This window comes from Miniopterus natalensis, chromosome 14 (assembly GCF_054644295.1).
Source record: "Miniopterus natalensis isolate mMinNat1 chromosome 14, mMinNat1.hap1, whole genome shotgun sequence".
Classification (NCBI taxonomy): domain Eukaryota; kingdom Metazoa; phylum Chordata; class Mammalia; order Chiroptera; family Miniopteridae; genus Miniopterus; species Miniopterus natalensis.
The window spans coordinates 23,695,850-23,721,792 of NC_142094.1; the positions used below are offsets into that span (position 1 = coordinate 23,695,850).

General features: G+C 35.7%; 1 protein-coding gene across 2 annotated transcripts in view; it reads left to right on the forward strand.

The window, feature by feature from the left end:
- Positions 1 to 25,338, forward strand: part of DNA2 (DNA replication helicase/nuclease 2) — a 36,885-nt gene extending 11,547 nt beyond the window's left edge. For both annotated transcript variants that reach the window (XM_016198386.2, XM_016198387.2), the window contains 16 exons: positions 885 to 1,101; positions 5,568 to 5,685; positions 6,772 to 6,937; positions 8,333 to 8,527; positions 10,299 to 10,529; positions 14,185 to 14,301; positions 14,378 to 14,487; positions 15,009 to 15,118; positions 15,726 to 15,950; positions 18,313 to 18,506; positions 18,598 to 18,687; positions 18,772 to 18,976; positions 21,092 to 21,181; positions 21,782 to 21,964; positions 23,695 to 23,841; positions 25,095 to 25,338. In XM_016198386.2, the coding sequence (XP_016053872.2) occupies positions 885 to 1,101; positions 5,568 to 5,685; positions 6,772 to 6,937; positions 8,333 to 8,527; positions 10,299 to 10,529; positions 14,185 to 14,301; positions 14,378 to 14,487; positions 15,009 to 15,118; positions 15,726 to 15,950; positions 18,313 to 18,506; positions 18,598 to 18,687; positions 18,772 to 18,976; positions 21,092 to 21,181; positions 21,782 to 21,964; positions 23,695 to 23,841; positions 25,095 to 25,163 (2,467 nt within the window). In that variant the 3' untranslated portion in view covers positions 25,164 to 25,338. The remainder of the gene's footprint in view (positions 1 to 884; positions 1,102 to 5,567; positions 5,686 to 6,771; positions 6,938 to 8,332; positions 8,528 to 10,298; positions 10,530 to 14,184; positions 14,302 to 14,377; positions 14,488 to 15,008; positions 15,119 to 15,725; positions 15,951 to 18,312; positions 18,507 to 18,597; positions 18,688 to 18,771; positions 18,977 to 21,091; positions 21,182 to 21,781; positions 21,965 to 23,694; positions 23,842 to 25,094) is intronic.
- The last annotated feature ends 605 nt before the right edge of the window (positions 25,339 to 25,943 follow it).

A 25,943-nucleotide genomic window follows, 5' to 3' on the forward strand; every position in this document is an offset into this window, starting at 1 on the left:
AGCCAGGACTTAAACTTTATAAATCTTGATTTTTATATGATACAAAATGCTTTATTATTAGAAAATTTATTCTTTTCATGTAAGATTTCTGTTAGACTTTGTATTTTATATGGCTTCGAGTCTAAAATAGGATTAATAAAAGTTAGCTCTTATCTGAATTTTCTTTTGCAGAATGACTTACTGCTCTGAAAATGAGTAAATCTTAGTTAAGAGAAGTGTAAAAGGCTTTAGAAGTTATTTTCATCTCTCCCAGGATTGTCACAAAGGTGTAGGGATGAAGTGTTAGATGATCAAGCTTCACACTGCATACATAAGGGGGAAAGACAGCTCATTCTTACCCAGGTTAATATGGTGCTCCCTAGGGTGCAACCACATGAAGGCAATTATATATTAATCTGTGTAATAAATGTGTATCTGATTATTCAGATTGGTATTGTGGCTCCAGCAGTTCAAGCAGTGAGGCTTTCGTAGTAATTTAGGCCTGAGGAAGTAAAGGCCCGAGTTAGGAAGATTGTGATAGGAATGAACTGAGACAGATAATAAATATTAAGAAAATTTATATTACATGAGCTATAGCCTATAGGACAGTGGTTCTCAAACTCGAGTTTGCATCAGAGTCGCTTGCAGAATTTGTTAAACAAATTGCTGGGCCTTACCAGTTAATGTTTCTTTTTGAGTAGGTGTAGAGGGGGGCTTGAGAATTTGCATTTATCACAAGTTCCCAGATGATGCTGGCGCTACATACTTTGAGAATCACTGCTATAAAGGTATACAGACTGTCCCATCCCCACATTTTCTGTGTGCAAAGGAAAGTCAATGGTAGCAGATGAGAAGTGAGCTAAGTGTTCTGATGAAGAGTTTTTGTGTTTTGTTTTGTTTTTTAGGCCAAGTGATGGTAGTAACAACACAGCATGCAATATTGAAGTCGTGAAATCACTGGATATTGAAGAAAGCATTTGGTCCCCTAGATTTGGATTAAAGGGCAAAATAGATGTTACAGTTGGTGTGAAAATTCATCGAGGATGTAAAGCGAAATATAAAGTAATGCCACTGGAACTTAAAACTGGCAAAGAATCAAATTCTATTGAACACCGTAGTCAGGTATATAAATCTTAATAAAAAAATTATCTGAATGTTTAATGTATTTTAAAATGTAGTCTGCTTTATATATTTTGGTTCAATTCAGGTAATGTTTGAGTTTCATATAGTACTTTTCAATTTGTGATACATCCAGAGTACTCAGGTTATTTTATAAATGTATACATGGCTATAGCAAAAGTTTTCTTCAGCAAAGAATACAGCAGCTGAACTTATAAGCCAATATTGCCAAGTTTATGTTGCCAAACCACGCGTTTAAATAGATGCTCCTAAAAAAAGAATTCCTTGGTCATGTAAGTTGGGGAAACGAGTATATTTGTAGATAAAATGATGCACATTAGCCTATTAAAGTTTCTGAGAAGTCCTTAAAGTAATACAATTTGTTTTAGCTATGTTTAACCCAATGTTTCCTAAACCTAATTTACCATGGAGCTATTGTTTTCATGTAGTGTCTACACAGGACACTCTTTAGGAAACATCAGGGTAAACTCATTCTTTTATTCCCTATCATTAATTTGATTATATTGATTTTTATCTAAAATGATACATTGAACCATTCTTACCATTATGTTAAACTCAAGTTTTTAAATCTCTTTTCTTTTCTTTTCTTTTCTTTTCTTTTCTTTTCTTTTCTTTTCTTTTCTTTTCTTTTCTTCTTTTCTTTTCTGTAAACATAGTCTTCTGTTGTCCTTCAAAATTATCTGAAATTTATATTAATTATAGTGACTTAAAGTAACATAAAGTTCTACTTTGTTTTCTAATTATTTCCATTCCCTCTGCCCATCTCCACATTAACAATCTGTAGTATGTTCTAGACACTTTTAAATAGGTAAAGATAAAACTAAAGACAATAGTATTATTGTATTTTTATGGTATAATATGTATTAAGGGAATAACATAACATTTTGTAACATAAAATTCCTTTTGCCCTTGGAATTTTGCTATTTCAGCAGATTTCTTATAAAATAAGGTTCAGATTCAAAATAATTGTATAGTCGGAGTGAAGAGGCAGCTTCCTCTTTTTTAAAAATTAAATTTATTGGGGGTAATATTGGTTAATAACATTATGTAAGGTTCAAGTGTATAGTTCTGTAATAAATCATCTATATACTGCAAGTGTGCTCACCACCCGAAGCCTAGTCTCCCTTCTATTTGACCCCCTTCACTCTCTTCGTCTGCCCCTCATCCCCCCTTCCCCTCTAGGAACCACCATACTGTTGTCTGTAAAGAGACTCTCTTATTAAATCTTTCTTACCATTCTTAATTGTGTACCAAACACCAAAAGTTGTCATGAAAGCTTTTCCATTTGGGAATGAAAAAGTAAGATAACCTTGTTTTTCACCTATTATTAGGTTTTGTAGATATTGAAGGTAGAGGAAAAAATAGATTTTCTCCTATTAGAGGACATGAACTTTTCACTTTGGTAATACAGAAATGGCTGGAATTATGAACTAAAGACTTGGGTAGGTTAAAGGCCTTCTGAGGAAGGAAAATCATGCCAAGACCAAAGAAAAGCTATTTTTGAAGTTAAAGATCTGAAAAAATGTGTTCTGTGTACATGAGACTGAAAATTTTTTACTTTTTTTTTTAAAAGAAGTTTGATTGAAATCACTTTAAAAATACATATATATTTTTATTGATTTTTAAGAACAGAGAGGAAGGGAGAGGGAGAGAGAGAAACATTGATCTGCTGCCTCCCTCATGCCCGCTACAGGGGATCGAGCCCACAAGCTGGGCATGTGCCCTGACTGGGAAGAGAACCAGCAACCTTTTGGTGGACGGGATGATGCCCAACCAACTGAGCCACACCAGCCAGGGCTAAAATCACTTGAATGTTAAAAGGAAAAGAAATACAGTGGTCCCTCGGTTTTTGAATGTAATCTGTTCCGAAGCCCGTTCGAGTTCTGAAACATTGGAAAACCAAGGGATCAACAGCTGACAGCTGGGCCTTAGGACCTTGCCCTCAGCGGAAGCCGCGTGGTATGTTCAACTTCCAAGGCGTGTTCGAAAACTGAAGCATTTCCTTTCAGGTTTTCAGCGCTTATGAGCCGAAATGTTCGTCAACGGAGACATTGGAAAACCAAGGCACCACTGTATGAAAGCATTTCAGTGTCTAAAGTGGTCTAGATTTAAAGACCTTTCTTTTAAGATTGTTGCTCTAATTTGTAGTGCCTCAAGACAAAGAACATTACTGTATTTAATTTTGATCACTTGGAACTTTTTTTATCTTTGCAAGAAGAGAAGCTGCAAGAACTTTTATGAATAAAATAGTGTAAAAAAGAAGACTATTTCTTATATTAAAAAAATTGAGTAGAGCCACCATCAAACAAGTATATTGGAGTTTATATTGCATATTTATTGTGCAAGAAACAGGGAGACATTTAAAAAATAATTAGAGCAGTTCATTGAGTTATATAGATACTGGGGATGAGGAAAGACAGGTTTCTCCTCTTGAATTTGAATTTTCCATTTTGGTGATACAGAAAAAGGCTACAGTATAAACTAGCTTAGGGAAGGTCTTTATTTCGTAAATGGATTGTATTCCAGAGGTTCATTTCTAAGTGAGTGATTCATCATTTGAAATATATTTCCTAAAGGAAAATATTATATGGAGCTGTGATCCCTAAACCAGCTCACAAAAACCTGTTTAACTTGTAATATAGTTGAATTATAATAATACTGTAAAATTTCACACCAACTTTCTTTTGTCAAAATATCCAGGGAATTTCATTTTTGATATTTTCCCCTTCTAATAAGTTATAGAATCAATCCTATGTCCCTCTTCCTTCTGCCTCAGTTCCCACTGAGGGAAAAACCTAGCAATGAGGACCATCAGTTTTGGATGACTCCCTTGCTCCACAGCCCCAAGACTCTACCCTATCATTTATGAGTTTCACTTTAATTTTAAAAAGTTTTATTTGGTATTTATGCTCTATCAGGGAACACAGTAGGGTGCTTATAAGAAGCCCTTCCAAAACCTGCTTCATAGGTTCAAATGTTGAAGCAACAGCCCTTTGTAAGAATCATATGTTTACAGATCAAACATGCCTAAGGATAATGTCAAATTATAATTATAATTATATTCTGGCTTTCTAAGGTATATTGAGAATATCAAGATGAAGTGAGAATATCAAACTAAAATGTCAAACTTTCACGTGATTATTTCCTAAGACTGAATGTTTCCACATTTTACTTTGTAGACGTTTGAGATTATCATAAGTATTTCTTTAAGTGTCCTTGGACATTGAGGTATCTGGGATTGTATTTTCTTCGCAAAATTTGTATATTGGGATTTTTTCTGTATTTCTATTACACTTGCTAACTGCACAAACACCACTGTTTTTGGTAGGAGCAAAAAAACAAAATTTAATCTATTTTGTTTTTTTTGTAAACTTGTTTTGTGCACTTAGTGATGAGTTTGTAGATATAATTAATATTTATGCTGCAAATAATATTTTTGGCCTTCTATAAATTAATCATTGTGTTTTAAATATATCTTAGAAAGTCAGACTATAATTATAATTTGACATTATCCTTAGGCATGTTAATTATAATTACTGATCTTGGTATTTTGGAATTTTATGACTTAAAGACTGGGCCTTCATAAATCATTTAATATTTTAATTTGAGATTGCATGGACAATAAATAAGCTTCTTGTTAGGTTGTATATGACTGACTAAATGACTTAGTCTTGCTGCTAAGGTGTTTCCATGGACTAAAAGAATGATTTTTAACTTGTCTTAGATGGTTTCTCTGAAGTACCACAGAAACTTAATGTAGTTAATGATGCCTCAGCTCTGTAGAGTTAGTCTGATTTAGTTGTCACAGTACTATGATGTAAATAATGTGTATTTTTGTGTTTAGCTCACTTATTATTATTTTTAATTCTCTCCCGAGGATGTTTTTTCCATTGCTGAAGGGAGAGAGAGGGAGAAAGAAAGAAACATAAATGTGAGAGACACATCCATTGGTTGCCTCCCGCACTCACCCCAATCGGGGCTGGGCATCAAGTTTGCAACCGAGATACATGCCCTTGGCTGGAATCGAACCCAGGACCCTTCAGTCCTTGGGCCGACGCTGTAACCACTGAGCCAAACCAGCTAAGGCATAGTTCACTTATTTTAAGCAGGAAAAATAGTGTCTAAAAACTGTTAACTTCAAAATGTAAAACATAGTTTGATTAATTTCTGTCTTTAATTTATTGGAAACCTAAATATTTACTAAGAAAAATTTGAAATATTTTTTTTGTTTGTGTAAAACTGAGAAGCATAAACTACGTTTTGTGGAAATTAAATATTTGATATTGAATTTATTTTGTTACCTTTACTAATATGGCTCATGTAATTTTCAAAAGAGAAATAGCTTAATTGACCTTTTGATTTTAAAATGCAGTGTGTGTTAATTGCAAACATGTATGGGAAAGCAGAAAGTTAAAGTTTTATTTGACAAAATGAACACTGTTTCACAGCTGGTTCTGTATACACTGCTAAGTCAAGAGAGAAGAGCTGATCCGGAGGCTGGCCTGCTCCTCTACCTTAAGACTGGCCAGATGTACCCTGTGCCTGCGAAACATCTTGATAGAAGAGGTTGAGCTATTTTCTCTCAATTTTACTTCTCTGGGTTTTGTTTGTTTTTCTGTTTAACTGTTGGTGATACATACAGGCATACCTCGTGGGTACTGCAGGTTTGGTTCCAGACCATAGCAACCAACCGAATATTGCAGTAAAGCAAGTCACATGAATTTTTTGATTTTTAGTGCACATAAATGTTATGTTTACATGATCTTGTAGTCTTTTAAGTGTGCAATAGCTTTATGTCTAAGAAAACAATGTATATACCTTCATTTTAAAATACTTTATTACTAAAAACTGCTAGACATCATGCGAGTCATAATCTTTGCTGGCAGAGGGTCTTACCTTCAATTTGTGAAAAACACAACATCTGTGAAATTCACTAAGGCAAAGCGCAATGAAACAGGTGTGCCTGTATTTATACCTGACAGTAGCTTACTGTACTCGCAGGGCCTAATACAGGTTGTAGTTTGTAGTTGTGGTATTTTTTAAAAAGAATTTTAACAATATGCAGTATAATTGAAAACATTAACCTTTAAAAATTTTATAATACAAAACTTTATTTATTTTTAAATATACCTTTGTTGATTTCAGAGAGAGGAAGGGAGAAGGAGGGAGAGAAACATCAATGATGAGAGTCATTGATTGGCTGCCTCCTGCACCCCCCTCACTGGGGATCGAGCCTGCAACTCGGGCATGTGCCTTGACTGGGAATCGAACCTCTAGCTCCTGGATCCTAGGTTGATGCTCAACTGCTGAGCCATACATGGACGGGCCTAAACTTTATTTAAACTTCTTATTCTATACTCTAGTTTGCTGTATTTACCCTTAGCATTTAGCTAATAAAGCACCAACTTCATAGTATGTACTAGTTATGAGACACATGATTATTGAAAGAATTTACCTAGTGAACAAATATTGGAGGAATAATACCAAAATGTTAACAGTGTTATTCTAGTGTAGTGGGAAATACGAATATTGTTCTTTTTTTTTCTTTTTTTTAATGTTTTTACATCTGTAAGTTTTACTTATGCAATGGAAAAGATATATAATAAACTTTACTTACTTCTTAAAAGACATCCACCCTTTTCTCCCCCATAGAATTATTAAAACTAAGAAATCAGATGGCATTCTCTTTGTTTCACCGTATTAGCAAGTCTGCTACTGGAAAGGAGAAGACAGAGCTTGCTCCTTTGCCACAAATAATTGAGGAACAGCAAACCTGTAAATATTGTTCACAAGTGGGCAACTGTGCTCTTTATAGCAGGTAAACACACTGTCTTCCAAAAATACAAATTTTGGTTAAGTATGCACTCAACTCAAAATGATTTAACATTGCTGGCTGTCCTGCATTGATGGTTTTATTTTAGCCATTCTTTTCTGTGTGTGTTTCTAAAACGAAGGAACTAGGAAAAAAAGCACAGTTCATATTTTATAATAAGCCTATTTCCTTAGGGAATGATAGAACGGTTTTTGAACTTTGGTTAAGAAAGATGTAGTATATAGTATAGGCATTTTGAATACAATACAACTTAAATGGTATTTCAAGAAGTCTTTTGCTTTTAGTTGCTATTTTGATTTCAGGCCTTTTGTAGTTAAAAACAGGGAAATTGTTTCTTCCAGACACACAGTTTGGTATGATCCAATGGACTTGAATTGTTTATATATGTATGTTTTATTACATGTGGGAAGTTTTTTAGCTGTCTTATAAACAGTCATATGTATTTATACCTTCCTAGGCCACTGAAAGTTTTGAAGGACACAAAAAAGTAGTTAGATGTAAATACAGACTAGGAAACATTATCAAATCAGAACCAAAATTTTTTTTAATTCAGCCTGAAAATTCACAGGAAGAACTTTTTCAGCTATTGTATCAAAGGATCTCTTAATGCAGAGGACTGTGAACCATGGGAAGTCTGGGCCTATAGTATAAGCACATTGTTTTTTGTTTTTTTAAATCTTCATCTGAGGACCTGCTTAGAGAGAGGGAGAGAGAGAATCATCGATGTGAGAGAGAAGCATTGATATTCGTTGCCTTCCATATGTTCCCTGACTGGAGATCAAAACCAAAACCCAGGTATGTGCCCTGACTGGGGATCAAACCAGCAACCTTTGGGTGCACAGGTCGACGCTCAATCAACTGAGCCACCCTGGCCGGGCTAAGCACATTGGTTTGAAATCTTATGTTTTATTCTCAATGTTTTGTAGGCTCTCCTATGAGAGATTTGTTTCTATATAAAAATTTAAAAATTAGCATTAAGCAAAATTGATATTCTAGATGATTCTCCTAGTTTTTATGTTGACTTTCTTATAGCACAGAGCTGGCTGTATGAATATTGTGATTTTGAGAACTGTAGTTGTACAAAAAGCCAAAATTTGCTGCCCGTAGGAACGAAGACTAGAGTATACGAAATTTAAGTAGTTGTTAGGGCAACAGTCACTGAAGGCAAAATAATGCAGCATTGAGTTTCTTAAAGATTTTGTTTTATAAAAAGCTATTTGGCTTGTAAAATATTGAAATGACTTTTAAAGAAAATTAGAGGCTGTGGTTATAAGTTATGATGATCATTATATCTGTGTACTTATTTTTAGAAATACCTTATTTCATAGCCAGCCAATGAAATGTTTTATACACATCTCTGACTTGGAGCTTTATCTTTAGAGCTGTCGAACAACAGATGGATGACAGTTCAGTCCCGGTTGGCATGCTGCCCAAAATAAAAGAGGAAACCCAGCACCTTAAGCTTGCACACTTAGAGTATTTCAGCCTTTGGTGTCTAATGTTAACTCTGGAGTCACAATCAAAGGATAATAAGAAGAATTACCAAAATATATGGTTGATGCCTTCTTCAGAGATGTAAGTAGTACATTTAATACAATAAAACTTCAATAACTTGGATTAGCTAGTGGGATGTCATTTAGAATTCATGACAAATACAGGTTATGCAGCATGTTAAAGACATGCAGTTTCATATATTGATGCTAACTCTGGCTGGCTATCAATGGATTGCTTCTAAGGAGAGCATAATTGTTAGCTATTTTCAGTAGGATAAATATGCCTCAATAAATCTTATTTTTAAAAGTATTAGTGAACCCTTTTTCCTTAGTGAAAAAAGTATAAATTTGAGTATATCACAAGGTGAATTTTAGCATATTGGTAGAGTGTAAATTAATGAAGTTTTACTTAATACTTTAAATATTAGTATTTAGAAAGTTTATAGGTTTAGTATTTTTGTTCTGTTTTGTTTTATAATCTTCATTTATTTATTACAAAATACAGAGTGGACCAAAAGTAGGTTTACAGTTGTTCATTATGGAAAATAATACAATAAATAGTAATACAGAAACAAACTCTTGTGTTTCGAGTACTCACAACTGTAAACCTTCTTTTGCCCCACCCTGTATTTAGAGGAAACCTACTATGTTATTAGCTCGTAGACATATGAGAATAAAAAAGTTCACGTACTCCTTTCATGAAGCATGCTTAATATGGTATATAATTACTAATGTTTTTAAAAAATTTAAACCTATTTAAATAAATTTAAATAATTTATTTCATACAGACTTAAATTTTCTATAGTTGGTCAATTTTCTATTATATGTTATCTATTTTCTTTACAAGTTACTTGTAAAGTTTCAGTTTTGTATATCTTTGCATCATATTTTTCTTTATGTAATATATAGTTGCTTTTCATCCATTTGTTTCTTTCCAGAATGAATATTGATAATAATGTGACTTTAGAAATAATTGGATCATTATTTTCTTAATACTAGACTTGAACACAGGAAACATTACAGTGGAGAATGTTTGAGTAGTTACCCACGGACTACATAAGTACAGTGAATATGTCCAGTGTACATGCCAACAAGCTTCTGAAGTTGTATGTGTTAAATAGTAGTGCCTAAAGATTGTAATTGCTTAATGCTTATTTCTTAGAAGCAGTGGAGTTATCAATTTGTTTCTTATTATTTTATTTATTTAAAAAAATGATTTGATTGATTTTAGAGAGAGAGGAAGCAGGGGAGAGAGAGAGAGAGAGAAACATTGATGAGAGAGAGACATCAATTGGCTGCCTCCTGCGTGCCACCAACTGGGGATTGAGCCCGAAACCTGGGCATGTGCCCTCACCAGGAATCGAACCTGTGACCTCTTGGTGCATGGGATGACACTCAGCCAACTGAGTCACACCGGCTAGGCAGTTGCTATTAATTACTGTAATTATAAATCTTCCTGTAAACACTGAAGAAATAGGATTTTAGAGCAGGTTATTACTGTTTGTCTTTTGTAATGTTATGTTATGCATAGGAGTTGGGGGTGTCCTTCCAGGATCAAAATGCTGACAAACAGGTTGCTCAGAGATCCCAGCCGGTGGGTGCAGTAAGGGAGGTGCTCCCTTGCACTTGTCTAGAAGCCTATTGGTGAGAGATTATTTTCAAGCTAATAGAGAGAATGTTTCCTTAGCATTTTAAAAATTTTAGTGTGGATTGTGGAATATGTAAAAATGACAGACTCAATATTAGCATTATTGTTTCCAGGAGTCAGACAAACAAGGAAATTGTGGAAAACGGCAAATACAGTATTTATATATGTGATGTAAATGGAAGCTTTTTCTCTTTTTTTTTCATAGGGAGCAGAGTGGCAACTGCATTGGAAACCTGATTAGAACAGAACATGTGAAGACAGTTTGTGATGGACAATATTTACATAATTTCCAGCGTAAAAATGGTGCCATGCCTATCACAAATCTAATGGCAGGCGACAGAATCATTTTAAGTGGTGAAGAGAGAACACTATTTGCTTTGTCTAGGGGGTATGTGAAGGAGATTAACATGACAACAGTGACCTGTTTATTAGACAGGTAATGAAATGCTCCCTTTTGTGGGGAGGGATAACAGCTTTATTGAGTTATAATTCACATACCATACAGTTCATCCATTTAAGGTATACAATTCAGTGGTTTTTTGTATATTCACAGAGTTAGGCCCATCACCAAAATCAATTTTAGAACATTTCATAATCCAAGAAAGAAACCCTGTGCCCTTTAGCAGTCACTCCTCCAGCCCTAGACAGCCACAACCACCAGTTTTCTTTTGTCTCTGTAGATTTACCTGTTCTGAGCATTTTATATAATGGAGCATACAATATGTGGTCTTTTGTGACTGTTGTTTTTCACTTAGCCTACTCTTTTTGTTTGTTCATTTGTTTGTTTGAGCCTGTTGTTTTTAAGATTCATCTTCATGTAGCAGTATGTATCAGTGCTTCATTTCTTTTTTTAAAAAAAATTGAGGTAAAATTCACATAACATAAAATTGACCATTAATTATTTTAAAATGCACAGTTCAGTGGCATTTGGCACATTTACAGTATTGTACAGCCATCACCTCTATCTAGTTCCCAGAAATGTTCATAACCCTGAAGGGAAATATACCCATTAAGCAATCACTTCCTACTCTCCCTCCCTCCAGCCCCTGGCAACAACTAAGCTGCTTTCTGTCTCTATGGATATACCTCTTCTGGATATTTCTATAAAAAGGATCATAGAATATGTGTTTTTTTTTGTCTGACTTCTTTTACTTAACACGTTTTGAGGTTCATGTTTCAGCATTTGTCAGTACCTCATTTCTTTTTCTTTTTTTTATGGCTGAATAATATTCTGTTGTATAGACAGACCACATTTGGTTCATTTATTCACCAGTTGATGGACATTTGAGTTGTTTTCTCTTTTTGGGTGTTAAGGCTAGTGTTGCTATAAATATTCACTTATAAATTTTTTTTCTTTTTAATATATCTTTATTGATTTCAGAGAGAGAAAGGGAGAGGGAGAGAGAGATAGAAACATCAATGATAAGAGTCATTGATTGGCTGCCTCCTACACGTCCCCGACTGGGGATCGAGCCCGCAACCCCGGGATGTGCCCTGACTGGGAATTGAACCCTGATCACCTGGATTCTAGGTCGATGCTCAACCGCTGAGCCATGCCCGGCTGGGCACAAATTTTTATGTGACGTACTTTATTTCCCTTTGTAAATACACCACAGTGGAATTGCTGGGTCATGTGCTGATTTCGTGTTTGATATGTTGAGGATCTTGCAAACTGCTGAACTTTTGTTTAGTACATCACGTCCCATAATCCTAATGTGGACATAGTCTTATGTAATTCTCACAACAACATGTATGGTGGACAGGATGGATAGCCTGTGTTAAATATATAGCTTAGTTCTATATATTTTTATATACAAATGGGCACTCACCATTTTGTTCTCTCCCTTTTTAAAAACTTTCCCCCCCCATTTATAATTGTGATATAAAGTGTATTTATCTTAGTTAAGACAAAGCAGACTGATTTAAAGAAAAATATTAAGTAAATAGTAGAATAGTTGCTGTAAAATTGTCTGGTAGAGTCTAATATCCATGTTCATCAATATCCATATTCCCCCTTCCTGTACTCCCAGCCTTCCTTGCCTTTTTTTTTTTCCCCCTTAATGGATGGAGATCAGTGACTGGGATGCAGTGACTTCAGGGTAACTGCGATGGAAATGTCTAAGCTTGTTCTCTGCCAATCAGTCATCCCAGTTAAGCCATAACCAACCCTGGTCTCAGTTTCATGATATGGGAGTATGAACCACAGTATTTGTATTGCTTTTTAGGATTCTGTGCAGTCCTTTGCAGTATTTATTTAGTGACTGCCGTGTATTAGGTGCTTTGCAAATCCTTAAGGAATTATAGTCTCATGGGTAGACAAATATATAAACATTTTCAGTTAATATGACAAGTGTTTAAATTGATGGGGATGCCACAGAGAGGCATTTAACCCAGTTTTAGGAGACTCAGGGAAGGCCTTTTGAAAGAGCTCATTCTCTAACCGAGTGGAAGAGGGGTGCGGGGTGTTAGAAGAGAGCATAGGGGGGATAAATGGTGATGGAAGGAGACTTGACTTGGGGTGGTAAATATATAATACAATATACAGATGATGTATTATAGAATTGTACATCTAAAACCTATATAATTTTATTAACCAATATCACCCCAATAAATTCAAAAAATAAAACAAAAAAAGAAAGAGGCCATTCTGGACCTTCATCGTGTGGATTAATAAGTTAGCCTGGTGAAGCAGTGTGAGCAGATATCCCAGACAGAGGGAACCTGGCACGTAAAGGCATGATGGTGTGATACAGTGTGATGCAGAACATTCAGGAAAGTGCAGGTAACTTTCTGGATTGTAGAAGATAAGGGAATGATTGGAGAGGCCAGGTTATAGAAAGTCTTATATACCATGTTAAGTTTTGACTTTAATCAGATGTATTGAAGAGTTTTAAACAGGGGAATGATAATCAGATTTGCTTTTTTCTGTGGATGCACTGTGGAGAATGGGGTTAATCGATGGAGGCAAAACTGAAAGCAGAGAAACCAGGAAACTGTTGTAGCGGCCCAGGCTAGAGGTGAATGAGGGCAGGGTAGGTTTGGCAGACAGGATGGAGTGACTTGGAGAAGTTTTAGAAAGATTTGCTGGAATTTGGATGCTGATTGGATATGCAGGTTGAGAAGACTGTGAGACAAGAGGGAGGGATCAAGGTAACAGTATAGACGCAAGTGCTATTAACTGAAGTCAGGACCAGAGAGGGAGGATCCAATTCAACAGGACGAAGAGTTGTTCAGTTTTTTAATCCTTACCTGAGGATATGTTTTACCTATTTTAGAGAGAGCGGAATGGAGAGGGTAAGGGAGAGAAACATCAATGTGAGAGAGAAACATTAATTGGTTGCCTTCTGTACATGCCCCAAACAGAGATTGAACCTGAAACCTAGGTATGTCCCCTAACTGGGAGTCGAACTGGCACCCTTTTGGTGCTGGGGATGAAGCTTCAACCAACTGAGGCATACCAGCCAGGACAAGTTGTTTAATTTTTAATATATTGAGCTTCCATAGCCCAGGTTTTAACCAAGCCTTACTGCCTGCTGGATATCCAAACCTGAAGCGTGCGTGAGGAACCAGCTGGGGAGGAATGTGAGGTCAGGCGTGAAGATGTAGACTTGGGATTTACAGTCATGTGATGGTGTGGGACCTAAGGGAAAATGACAAGAAAAAACAGTAGAGAGGACCAGGGAGGGGACCATAGCGGACACCAGGGTTTTAGGGGCTGCTGGAGGATGAAAGAAGATATCAGGAAAGAGTCTTGTACTCCAGGCAGGTGGAGGGAGAACCATGTGTTTAGTTCCTTCTGGGCATGGTGAGCCCAGATTAGATTGCAAGGCCAAGTGAATTGTCAGCAAATGTCAAAGGTTCCTGATTATTAGCTGTTTTGACATTGGTGCTTTTTGCCCTTCCCTTCTCCCTTTTTCCACCAATCCAGGGCCTCATTCTTTGATTGCCAGGTACGAATTACGGGCTGGTAGCCATTTTAATAGCTATTCTGGCCCATTTACTTTTTTAGCAGACAGCAATGTATTTCTTACACAGAGCAACCGATTATGTTAAGTGAAAAACATTCATGTACTTCTGTTTTGCTGTTTTAGGAACTTGTCAGTACTCCCGGAATCAACTTTGTTCAGAGTGGACCAGGAAGAAAAAAATTGTGATATAGATACCCCATTAAGAAATCTTTCCAAATTGATGAAAAATACTGATGCCAGGTTTGTAACAGTGAATGAATCTGAATTTCACCCCATTTTCCTAAGAAATATTACTAAAAGCATTTTTTCTTTTTAGCCAAAAACTTCGAGATATAATCATTGACTTCCGTGAACCCCAGTTTATATCCTACCTCAGTTCTGTTCTTCCACATGATGCAAAGGATACAGTTGCCTCTATTCTAAAAGGTATGCTATAATTAGCATGTCTGGTTCCATTCATTTTTTTGGTTCTATTTATAATTTAATCTACTTTATAGTCTAGTGTTTTAATAATTTATATGCATTTGTAGTTATTAGACAAAGTCTCTTTGGAAGTAGTTTACATATATTTTTTAACATCACCATATTTTCTAACTTTGTAAGGATGTATTGAAGAAACTTGAATAGAGGCTGCTTTTCTTATAAAATAGTTAATTTGCTCATTGAAATTCAACACAGCCCAGCCAGCGTGGCTTAGCAGTTGAGCATTGACCTAGGATCCAGGAGATTGAGGTTCGATTCCTGGTCAGGGCACATGCCCGGGTTGTGGGCTTGATCCCCAGCAGGGGGCGTGCAGGAGGCAGCCGATCAATGACTCTTATCATTGATGTTTCTCTCTCTCCCTTCCTCTCTCTGAAAACAACACAACTTTAAATTAAAAAAAAAAAAATCTCACTAAAAAAGAAATTCAACATACTTTTTTCTGTTATTTTAAAATTTAAATGTAGGTTTGAATAAGCCCCAGAGGCAAGCAATGAAAAAGGTACTTCTTTCCAAAGACTACACACTCATCGTGGGCATGCCTGGAACAGGAAAGACCACTACAATATGTACTCTTGTAAGGTTATTATTCTTTTGCTTAGAAACGAAATATGTAAATCAGCTGCTTCTTTGTTCAGAGAATGTGATGTTTGATATCAAAAGGGCTGAATATTAACTCAAAATGCCTTTATTTCAAATTACCTTTTTAGCATGACATGAGAAATAGAAAAGCTAAATCACCAATAGTTATAATCCTGTTGTAGTTTTCTTGCGTTTAGGATTGCCTAAGGTCTCTTTATGTTGGTGGTATATATATCATTGTATGTTTTCCTTCCTTTTAAAAAATGATAAGTTATATGGAGGTGATTGAAATAGATTTTTTTTTCCATATTGGTAGATTTTTGAGTAGTAATTTATTGATTAATTATAATGATGGTAGCAAATACTTATTGATTGATACTGTGTACCAGGCACTATTCAGAGTTCATATGTATTCAGTTTTATTACTTTCCATATTACTTTCATAAAACATTTTGGCCTTATAATTTTAAAAAAGTTACTTGGTTTAACTCTTGGATGTGCTTCCTATTAAGTTTTCTAATTTTATTAGAAAAATATAAGCATGTTAAAAATGATCTAGAATTAAAAATAATGCTGTTTTCCTTTCTCTTCTTCATTATTAGGTAAGAATTCTGTATGCCTGTGGCTTTAGTGTTTTGTTGACCAGTTATACACACTCTGCTGTTGACAATATTCTTTTGAAGTTAGCGAAGTTTAAAATCGGATTTTTGCGCTTGGGTCAGACTGAGAAGGTACATCCAGGCATCCAGAAATTTACAGAGGAGGAAATTTGCAGATCAAAGTCCATTAAATCCTTAGCCCTTCTAGAAGAACTCTACAATAGTCAAGTAAGTACAGTGTGGTATAAGAATGCTGATACTAATTTCTGTAGTCAGAATGAGGGGAGAGACAGCACGCTGGGAAATTCAGTCACATTGACCAAATTTGCACATGATTAATTCATGTAAACCACAGGACCAACTTACTAATTTATAGTATGCTGTTTACTTCTGAACTGAAATGAGGTTTTTGGTTTATTATTCAGGGATCCCATCTGCTAGTTTAAAATATCCTAGTAATGGATAACTCTGTTTCCCTCACAACACTTCTGACACTAACTACTTGGAGTTAGTGTAGACCCCACAGGTTAAGGGCTTAGTCCCACAACACTGCCCCCTACTTCAGTCCTAAATTGCAAGTCAGGGCCTCTTGTGCTTTTGAACAACTAGCTATAAATTGGGGCTCCCTTGACCCCCTGCTTGGGTTTGATAATTTGCTAGAATGGCTCATAAAACTCAAGAAAATGCTTTACTTATTATTACTGAATATATTATATAGGATATAATTCAGGAACAGCCAAATAGAAGAGATGGGTAGGGTAAGGTATGTGGAATGGCGCATGGAACTTCTATGCCCTCTTTCGGTGAACCACCTCCCAGCACCATGATGTGTTCACCAAACCCTTTTGGGGTTTTTAATGCAGATTCCATATGTAAGCATGATTAATCACTGGCCATTAGCGATTAGCTCAATCCCCAGTCCGTCTTCCCTTCCTGGAGGTGGAGGGATGGATGAAAGTTCTAACCCTCTGGCACCCAGCTCCAATCCTGTGTCAGACCTCATTGCAATAAATTCTGGTTTGGTTGAATGGGGCTTATTATGAATAACAAAACATATCTCTCTCATCCCCTACCATTCAGAAAATTCCAGGGAGCTTTAGGAGCTCTGGGCCAAGAACCAGGACGCATTATTTCACACAATCACACCTAGAAAACTATTAATCAGGATTTTTTTAGTGAGTTTGAATTATAAGTAATGGCACATGAACAGTCTAGTGATGGGTTTTTTTAGATTTTGATATAGAACCTAACATTTTATTATTTAATGTCTATATATTTTTACTGGGAAGTCTTAACTGGTATTTTTGTCTTTTAAAAAAATCATCTAGCTCTAGCCGGTGTGGCTTAGTTGGTTGAGCATTGTCCCACAAAAAGGCCGCCGATTCGATTCCTGGTCAGGGCACATGCCTGGGTTGCATGCTTGATCACCAGTAGCAGGTGTGCAGGAGCCACTGATTGATATTTCTCACATAGATGTTTCTCTCTTTCTCCCTCTCCCTTCCTTTCTCTCTAAAATCAATAAAAACATATTTTAAAAAAAGAAACATTATAAAATAATTTAATTTAATTTAAAAATCATCTAAAATAAATTAGATTTAATAGGATGTTCCTTCAACTCCTTTGTCTAATACTTATGCCAATTATTTTAAAAATTAAACTTTAAAAAAAAATTTGTCTTTATTGATTTCAGAGAAGAAGGGAGAGGGAGAGGGAGAGAGAGAGAAACACCAATGATGAGTCATTGATCAGCTGCCTCCTGCATGCCCCCTACTGGGGATCAAGCCCGAAACCTGGGCATGTGCCCTGACCAGGAATCGAACCTCGTTCTCCTGGATCATCAGTTCATGCTCAACCACTGAACCGTGCCAGCTGGGCAAAATTAAACTTTTTATTTTGAGATAATTATAGAGTCACATGAAGCTGTAAGAAATAATACAGAGATGTATATTCGTGTATATCCTTTGCCCAATGGTAGCATTTTGTGAAACTGTAGTAAACTATCACAACCAGGATATTGACATTGATACAGAATAGTTAGTTCCATTACCACGAATCACTCATGGTGCACTTTTATAACTATTCCAATTTCTTTCCGACCCCACCCATCCTTAACTCCTGATAATCATTTACCGGTTCTCCATTTCTGCAATTTGTTCATATCAAGAATGGGGGACCTTATCATATAACCTTGGGACAGTTGAAGTCTAGCATCCCCATTCAGCCTCTGCTGGCATTGGTGGGAGGTAAGGCCACAGCTCTTTCTGTGGTGTTTGGCTGGAGTAGAGTGGTTATTGTATAAAAGTTTTCCCTCTTCTAGGCTTTCCCTTTCCTGTTTCTTTGGCTTTTGTTGGAGCTGTTTTTGGTCTAAATTTGAGAATTATTATAATGCCTAGATAATTTACTTGATTTTTTCAGTTTGTAGTAAAAAATTAAATATTTTTTATGCTATGTCTCAGAATTAAATAATATTGGGGTATTCCAGTTATTGGGGACAAAAATCTTTTTTCTATCTCTTAATTTGAAAAATGAGAAAAAAGAAGTTACATTGCTTGGACATATTAAATAACTGATCTGTTTTCTTTGTTTTTAGCTTATAGTTGCAACAACATGTATGGGAATAAACCATCCAATATTTTCCCGTAAAGTTTTTGATTTTTGTATTGTGGATGAAGCCTCTCAAATTAGCCAACCTGTTTGTCTAGGGCCACTTTTTTTTTCACGGAGATTTGTGTTGGTGGGGGATCATCAGCAGCTTCCTCCCCTGGTGCTAAACCGTGAAGCAAGGTAAGCAGACACTGAAGTTTTAATTTTAAACTAGATTCTTTTTTAAGGGACAGTTAACAGTATACTGATACCCCTGAATTTATGTTGACAGAGCTCTTGGCATGAGTGAAAGCTTATTCAAGAGGCTGGAGCGGAATGAAAATGCTGTCGTACAATTAACTGTTCAGTACAGAATGAATAGGTACTCCTAACAGTGTCAGCTACGAGTGATTTTCATGTTTGTTTTCTTCTGCCAAAACTAAAATTATTTTTGTAATTCCCTTAGTAAAATTATGTCCTTAAGTAATAAACTGACATATGAAGGAAAGCTGGAATGTGGGTCGGACAAAGTGGCCAACGCAGTGATAAACCTACCTAACTTTAAAGATGTGAAGCTGGAGCTGGAATTTTATGCTGATTATTCTGAAAATCCTTGGTTGATTGGAGTATTTGAACCAAACAATCCTGTTTGTTTTCTTAATACAGACCAGGTAAGAAACCAATCTTTTTTTTTTTTTTAGTTTTTCTCCTATTATTTAAATTCCTGTTTTCAGCAGCAAATGCTTCACTAGAGCTCATCAGTTGAAACTAGTATAGTTCTTGTACACTTTTGCAACACACACAAAACAGTTTTTTGTAGATCAGGTATCATTGGGGGAGGTTTTTCTGAGGATCAATAGGTGTCATAAACTTTTAAAGTGGGAAAGCTAGAAAGTGAACTCAGGTGTATAATTACATTTCCTAGAAAATAAACTGGATTAATACTGTCAAAGGGCTGGGTTTACAAATAGACAGAAGATACAATAAATTTTTGTCCTTTTAAGGACTTTTTAAAAAATAGACTTTATTTTCTAGAGTAGTTTTAGGTTCACAGCACAATTGAGCTGAAAGTAAGGAGGTTTCCCATGTACCTCCTGACTCCACAAATGCACGTAAAAACCTCTTTACAAACTTGGCATTAAACAAAAATCTTCACAAGGGCTTTAAATGATTTATCATTTCTAGGAACTAAGAACAAAGTTTTGACCCCATATTCCTACAATTTGTTTTATTTTATTTATTTTTTAAAATGTATTTTTATTGATTTCAGAGAGAGGAAGGGAGAGGGGGAGAGAGAGAAACATCAGTGATGAGAGAGTCATTGATCGGCTGCCTCTGCAGGGATCAAGCCTGCAAGCTTGGGCAAGTGCCCTGACCGGGAATTGAACCTCTATCTCCTGGATCATAGGTTGATGCTCAACTGCTGAGCCACGCCAGCCAGGCTACATTTTGTTTTATATATTGCTTCTCAGCATTGATTTGGAAGTCTTTACACAAGTTCAAATAAAAATATAGTGGCCAATTATACATATGCATGTTACTCTAAAATATGTCATTTGTTATTAAGATGGGTAGAGTTAGCTGATTGTTAAAAATAAGCCTCACTGTGCATACCATGTTGGAATTTCCATTCTCTTAGGTATTGCCCTGAGCATTTCAGGTTCAAGAATTACACCTAAGGGCAAGCACATTCTGGGAAATTTATTTAGATAAGCTGATCTCACAAACGATTGCTTTTATAAACCACAATTCTAATTTATTAGTTATAATTTACAATTATTTACCTCAACAATGATCACTCAGGTTCTTTATTTTTGCTACTCAGGTTTTCTCTTTCTTAGCATCAGGATTCCAAATAAGTTGTATTAAAAATAATCAAGGTTAGGCCTGGCCAGCGTGGTTCACTGGTTGAGCATCGGCCTATCATGCAGGAGATCGAGGTTCAGTTTGAGTCCTGGTCAGGGCACATGCCCGGGATGTGGGCTCAATCCCCAGTAGGGGGCATGCAGGAGGCAGCCGATCAATGACTCATCATTGATGTTTCTATCTCTCTCTCTCCCTCTCCCTTCCTCTCTGAAATCAATGAAGATATATTAAAAAATAATAATAATCAAGGTTAGCCCTGGCCCATGTGGCTCAGTTGGTTGGAGCGACCTTCTCTGCACCGAAAGGTTGCAGGTTTGAGTCCCATCAGGGCAATGGGGGTTCAATCCCTGGTTGGTCTCTCACATCAGTGTATCTTTCTCTCTCTTCTTCCCTCTCTAAAGTAAAATCACCATTATCATCATCATCATCAAGGTTAGTTACGGATATGTAGGAGCAAAATAGTCCTTGGAGAGTTTTACCAGGTATTGTAGAACCTGGAGAACTTGATCTCATCCATTATTTTTATAAAAGGCAACAAGAAAATGCAAAGAGCACAGATAGAGCCAGATCTAAGTTTTGATTCCTAGTGCCATGATTTATGTGACACCTTGATGAAGTTACTTACTTTTCTCGCCTTTGATTCCTTAAAATGGGGATTACAAAGTAAAGCATGTGAAACCCAATGTGTGGTCGGCTTTCATAGAACTTTTAGTCTCAACTGTGGCATGGTCGTGATGGTTGCCGCCGGTGGCTCTCTGAAAGTGAACAATCTCATTCATTTTTGTTAATTCTTTTACCTTCAGCTTTTAGGGTGAAATTTTTCAACTGTCTCCACAACTGGCATTACAGTCTCTGTAGCTACCTGTGTGCTCTTAACTTTAGAGATTTTTTATAAGCAGGATGCATATTTTTCTGTTTAGGTACCAGCACCAGAACAAGTTGAAAAGGGTGGTGTGAGCAATATAACAGAAGCCAAACTCATAGTTTTCCTGACCTCAACTTTTATTAAGGTAATTTAGAATTTTATTTTGAGGGCAAATTAATATTCACCAAGTAATAGAATGTTAAAATGCAAGGAACTTAAGATGTAGTGGCATTTTGCCCTTGTTTATTAAAATAAGAGGACTGAAGCCTGATTGTTTCATTTTGAGAAAATTTACCTCAGACACATAATTTTTTATAACGGATTTCCTTTTAGGATAAATTTTTGTAACATCAAATAATTCTGATTGTGTCAATTATAGTGCTGTAGTCAGTATGATTGGGGACTGGAAACTTCAGTGTAAGGGATGGTAGAAAGTGAAATAAATGTATTTCTTTATACTTTTTTTGGTATGGCAGCATTGTTCTAGTGGCCTGCAAACCATTTTACTGCCACGAACCTCTAAAAATCAAAGGAGCAATGTTTGAGGAAATTATTTCATCTCAGGAAATGTGAATGTCGATTTAGAACAAGTTCAATAATTGTATTTACTCCTTGTGGTAGGAACCTTTATTATAAACATCAGTTGAGCACATTATGTAGTGAACATTTAATTTAATACATTTAGTAAAGCTTAAATAACAAAAATCAATATTTAAAATTTTAAATTGTGTCCTTCTCTGTTTAGGCTGGATGTAATCCCTCTGATATTGGTATCATTGCACCATATAGGCAGCAGTTAAAGATCATCAATGATTTATTGGCACAGTCTTCTGTTGGGACAGTTGAAGTTAACACAGTAGACAAGTACCAAGGAAGAGACAAAAGTATCATTCTGGTATCTTTTGTTAGAAGTAATCAAGATGGAACTGTGAGTAAATTGTATTTTCTATTGATTTGTCTGGGACATACTTCTTTCCCCTTTTTTAAAAAAAATTGTGGTAAAAACACAGAACATAAAATTTACCACCTTAACTGTTTTTAAGTGTATAGTTCAGTAGTGTTAAGTATATTCACATTGTTGTCCAGAACTGTCTCATTTTGCACACTGAAACTCTATACCCATGAATAACAACTCCCTAATTCCTTCTCCTTCCAGCCCCTGGCAGCCATCATTCTGCTTTCTGTCTCTATGAATTGGACTACTCTAGGCACCTTATATAAGTTGAATCATACAGTATTTGTCCTTTATAAGTGGCTTACTTCACTTAGAATAATGTTCTCAAGGTTCATCCATGTTGTAGCATGCAGCAGAATTTCCTTCCTTTTAAAGGCTGAATAATATTCCTTTGCATACATATATCACATTTTGTTTATCCACGTATCCATCAATACACATTTGGGTTGCTTCCACCTCTTGGCTGTTGCATTTGGGGCATTTTAAACATAAAGGCTTCCTTAGGTATATGTTCAGATTAATAGATAATTCCAGTTTTTGTATTTTTTTTGGTATTTTTACCTCTTTGTGATTAATTTTTCTTAATTATGTGATATTCCATATGGTTTTAAAAATGTACATAGTAAAAAGTCTCCCTTATACTCTGTTTCTCTTCTACTCAGTTCTTATCCTCACACATAATCACATTTTTAGTTTTATGGATAATCATCTAGATTTTCGTAGGCATATATAAGCAGATGTGAATCAGTATTCATAGTTCCCTCCTTTTTACACAAAAGGTAATATATATACTATTCTGGACTTTGCTTTTCCACCTAATAAAATAGCTTAGAGATTTTTCATGTCAGTAGGTAGAAAGAGATTTTATTCTGGCCTTATTGTTGTAGTTTTCCATTATATATATGTGTCAAGGTATATTTAACCACTCCCCTGAGTCTTCTACTATGTTCATTACTGTTACAAACAATGCTACAGTGAGTGGCGATAGCTCTACTTTTTCATTTTTTTAAAAAATATATCTTTACTGACTTCAGAGAGAGGAAAGGAGAGGGAGAGAAAGAGATAGAAACATCAATGATGAGAGAATCATCGATTGGCTGCCTCCCTCACGCCCCGACTGGGGATCCAGCCGGCAACCGGGTCACATGCCCCGACCAGGAATCAAACCGCGATCACCTGGATACTAGGTCGACGCTCAACCACTGAGCCACGCCCGGCCGGGCTCATTTTTATTATATGTATTTAATAATTTTCAATTATGGCTATTATATCACATCTAAGATAAAATATTTGAAGTTGACAGTTGTGGGCAAGTTTTACCACCTGTCTAGATTTTTTAAATATGTTGAATCTTTTTTGCAATATATGTTTTTATTTATTTATTTATTTATTTATTTATTTATTTATTTATATTAAATTTTATTGTGGTCACATTGGTTAATAGGAGCATGTAGGTTTCAGGTGTGGATATCTATGTACAAGATCTTTATATTGCACTACGTGCCCACTACCCAAAGTCAAATCATCTTCCGCCTCTTCAGCCCCTACCCCGCCCAGTATATGTTTTTTAAAGTAATAAAATAACCTTCCCTAGTGGTCTAGTGGTTAGGATTAAAAGTAATAAAATAGTTGAAGACAAATTGTGTTCCTTGCCAGAACAAATTCAAGATAACTCAAATAATTGAAAATTGTATTTCTTTCAGCTTGGTGAACTCTTGAAAGATTGGAGACGTCTTAATGTTGCTATAACCAGAGCCAAACATAAACTGATTCTCCTGGGATGTGTGTCCTCGCTAAACCGCTATCATCCTTTGGGGAAGCTACTTTGTCATCTAAACTCAGAAAAATTAATATCCTTTTTGTTTTCTATATGGTCACATTTGATTGTGCTATTTTGAATACTTAGTTTATGTACTTGTGTAAATTAAAACTCAGTGTCTTGTGTTGTCCATGGGCATATTTCAAAGATCTGATTCTACAACGGGGAGAGAGAAAACAATTCACAGAAGTAATTTTAAGCAACAAGTGAAATAATGAAGGTGATGGGGAAGGATAGTTGATGAAGTGAGAAAGGGGAAGAAAAGGGACTTGATCTGTTGCCTGATGAACAGGGGCATGATTTCTAGACACATCTAGGAAAACTGGTTATCTTTTCTGGTTCCTCTCACCCCAATTTGTAATCTTCTTTAAAAATTTTAGAACAAAGCATTATATTAAAAAATGGAGCCCTGGCTGGTGTGGCTCAGTTGGTTGGAGCATCAACTGGTACATGGAAAGGTGGTGGGTTCGATTCCCTGTCATACCCAGGTTGGGGGTTCAATCCCGGTCAGGGCACGTTTCGGGAGGTAGCAGATCGATGTCTGTCACATTGATGGTTTCTCTCTTCCACCCTCCCTCCTTCCCTCCCTCCCTCTCTTCCTCTCTAAAATCCATAAAAAGCATATCCTCAGGTGAGGAGGAAAAAAAATAATTATTCCTTGTCATATTGTAGTTTATTTTAAAATCAGACCATTTTTTTTAAAAAAAAACATTGATGTGAGAGAGAAACATAAATTGGTTGCCTCCCTTAACATGCCCTGACTGGGAATCAAATCCTTGACCCTTTTGGTGTATAGGAAAATGATCCAATCAACTGAGCCACCCAGCCAGGGCAAAAACAGATCATTTAAAAAAATTATATGAAGGTGTTAGGCTAAGATACATAAACCTTATTGCTTAAGTATAATATTATTCATAGAATGCCATAAAAATCTTTGTAATTTTTTAACAGTTCTGTAAACCAAATTACAAAATATTAAATAATAGTGTCATAATTTAAAAAAAAAGATATGCCTTTATTGATCTCAGCAAGAGGAAGGAGGGGGAGAGAGAGAGAAACATCAGCGATGAGTCATTGATCAGCTGCCTCCTGCACGCCCCCTACTGGGGAATCCAGCCCGAAACCTGGGCATGTGTCCTGACTGGGAATCAAACTGTGATGTCCTGGATGATCTCCTGGATTGTAGGTTGATGTTCAACTGCTGAGCCATGCCAGCTGGGCTGGCATAAATCTTTTTATGTGATTCCATAGTGTGTTAAATATATCTTCCTTAATTTATTTTACATCATTGATCTTCCATCAGGAGAACATGAAAGCCTTTGTCATGTACTGGGTGATTTTCAAAGAAGGTGAAGCACTGTTTTCCTAGTTTTTTTCATACTAGCATAGTGATCTCCTAACAATTGCCTATTATTAGTAATTTGGACATGCTGTAAAATCAGTGCCTGGTTAGGTTGAGGAGATAACTTCTATCCCAAGGGTATGAAATGATGTAAATGTACTCCCTTTCAGAGTTCCAGTTGTTATTTATTTTTACTTTTGGTGTAATCTTGTTAAACATAAAGATCTATCATCATACACAACTTAACAGTATTTTTTCAGTACAGGTGTACCTAAAACTGAAAAGCCTAAATTTATAGTACTATATATGTATTTTTGTGTGACCTACAAAGAATATGCTAAATGTTTACCTGCTTTAGAGATGTATATTTTTGGGATCTGGGTGTAAAATTTCAGGATTAATTTGATTTTGTAGATTATTACCATATTTTGTTTATTTGAAATACAGGTAAAGAAATTTGATTTGTTTTTATAATTTAAGCACAGTCTTGTGATGAGGACATAGATGTTTGTGTTTTCTACATTTTGAGGTCCCTGATCCAAAGGCCATTTTGCTGTTTTTACCCTGACGTTTGCTTTCTGATGTCAGATATGTTTTCACTTGAAACTTAGTCTTTTAAATTGATTATTTTAAATTAATTTATGATTCTCTCTTACTGTTCCATTTATTTTTAGTATTCAGTATTCTAGAGTAGATTTTGATATAAAAGAAAATAATTCGTGTTCTTCTTTAGAAAAGAGATTTTGTTTGCTGAACTGATGACAAATTAAAAATGTATATCCCTGTTTTCA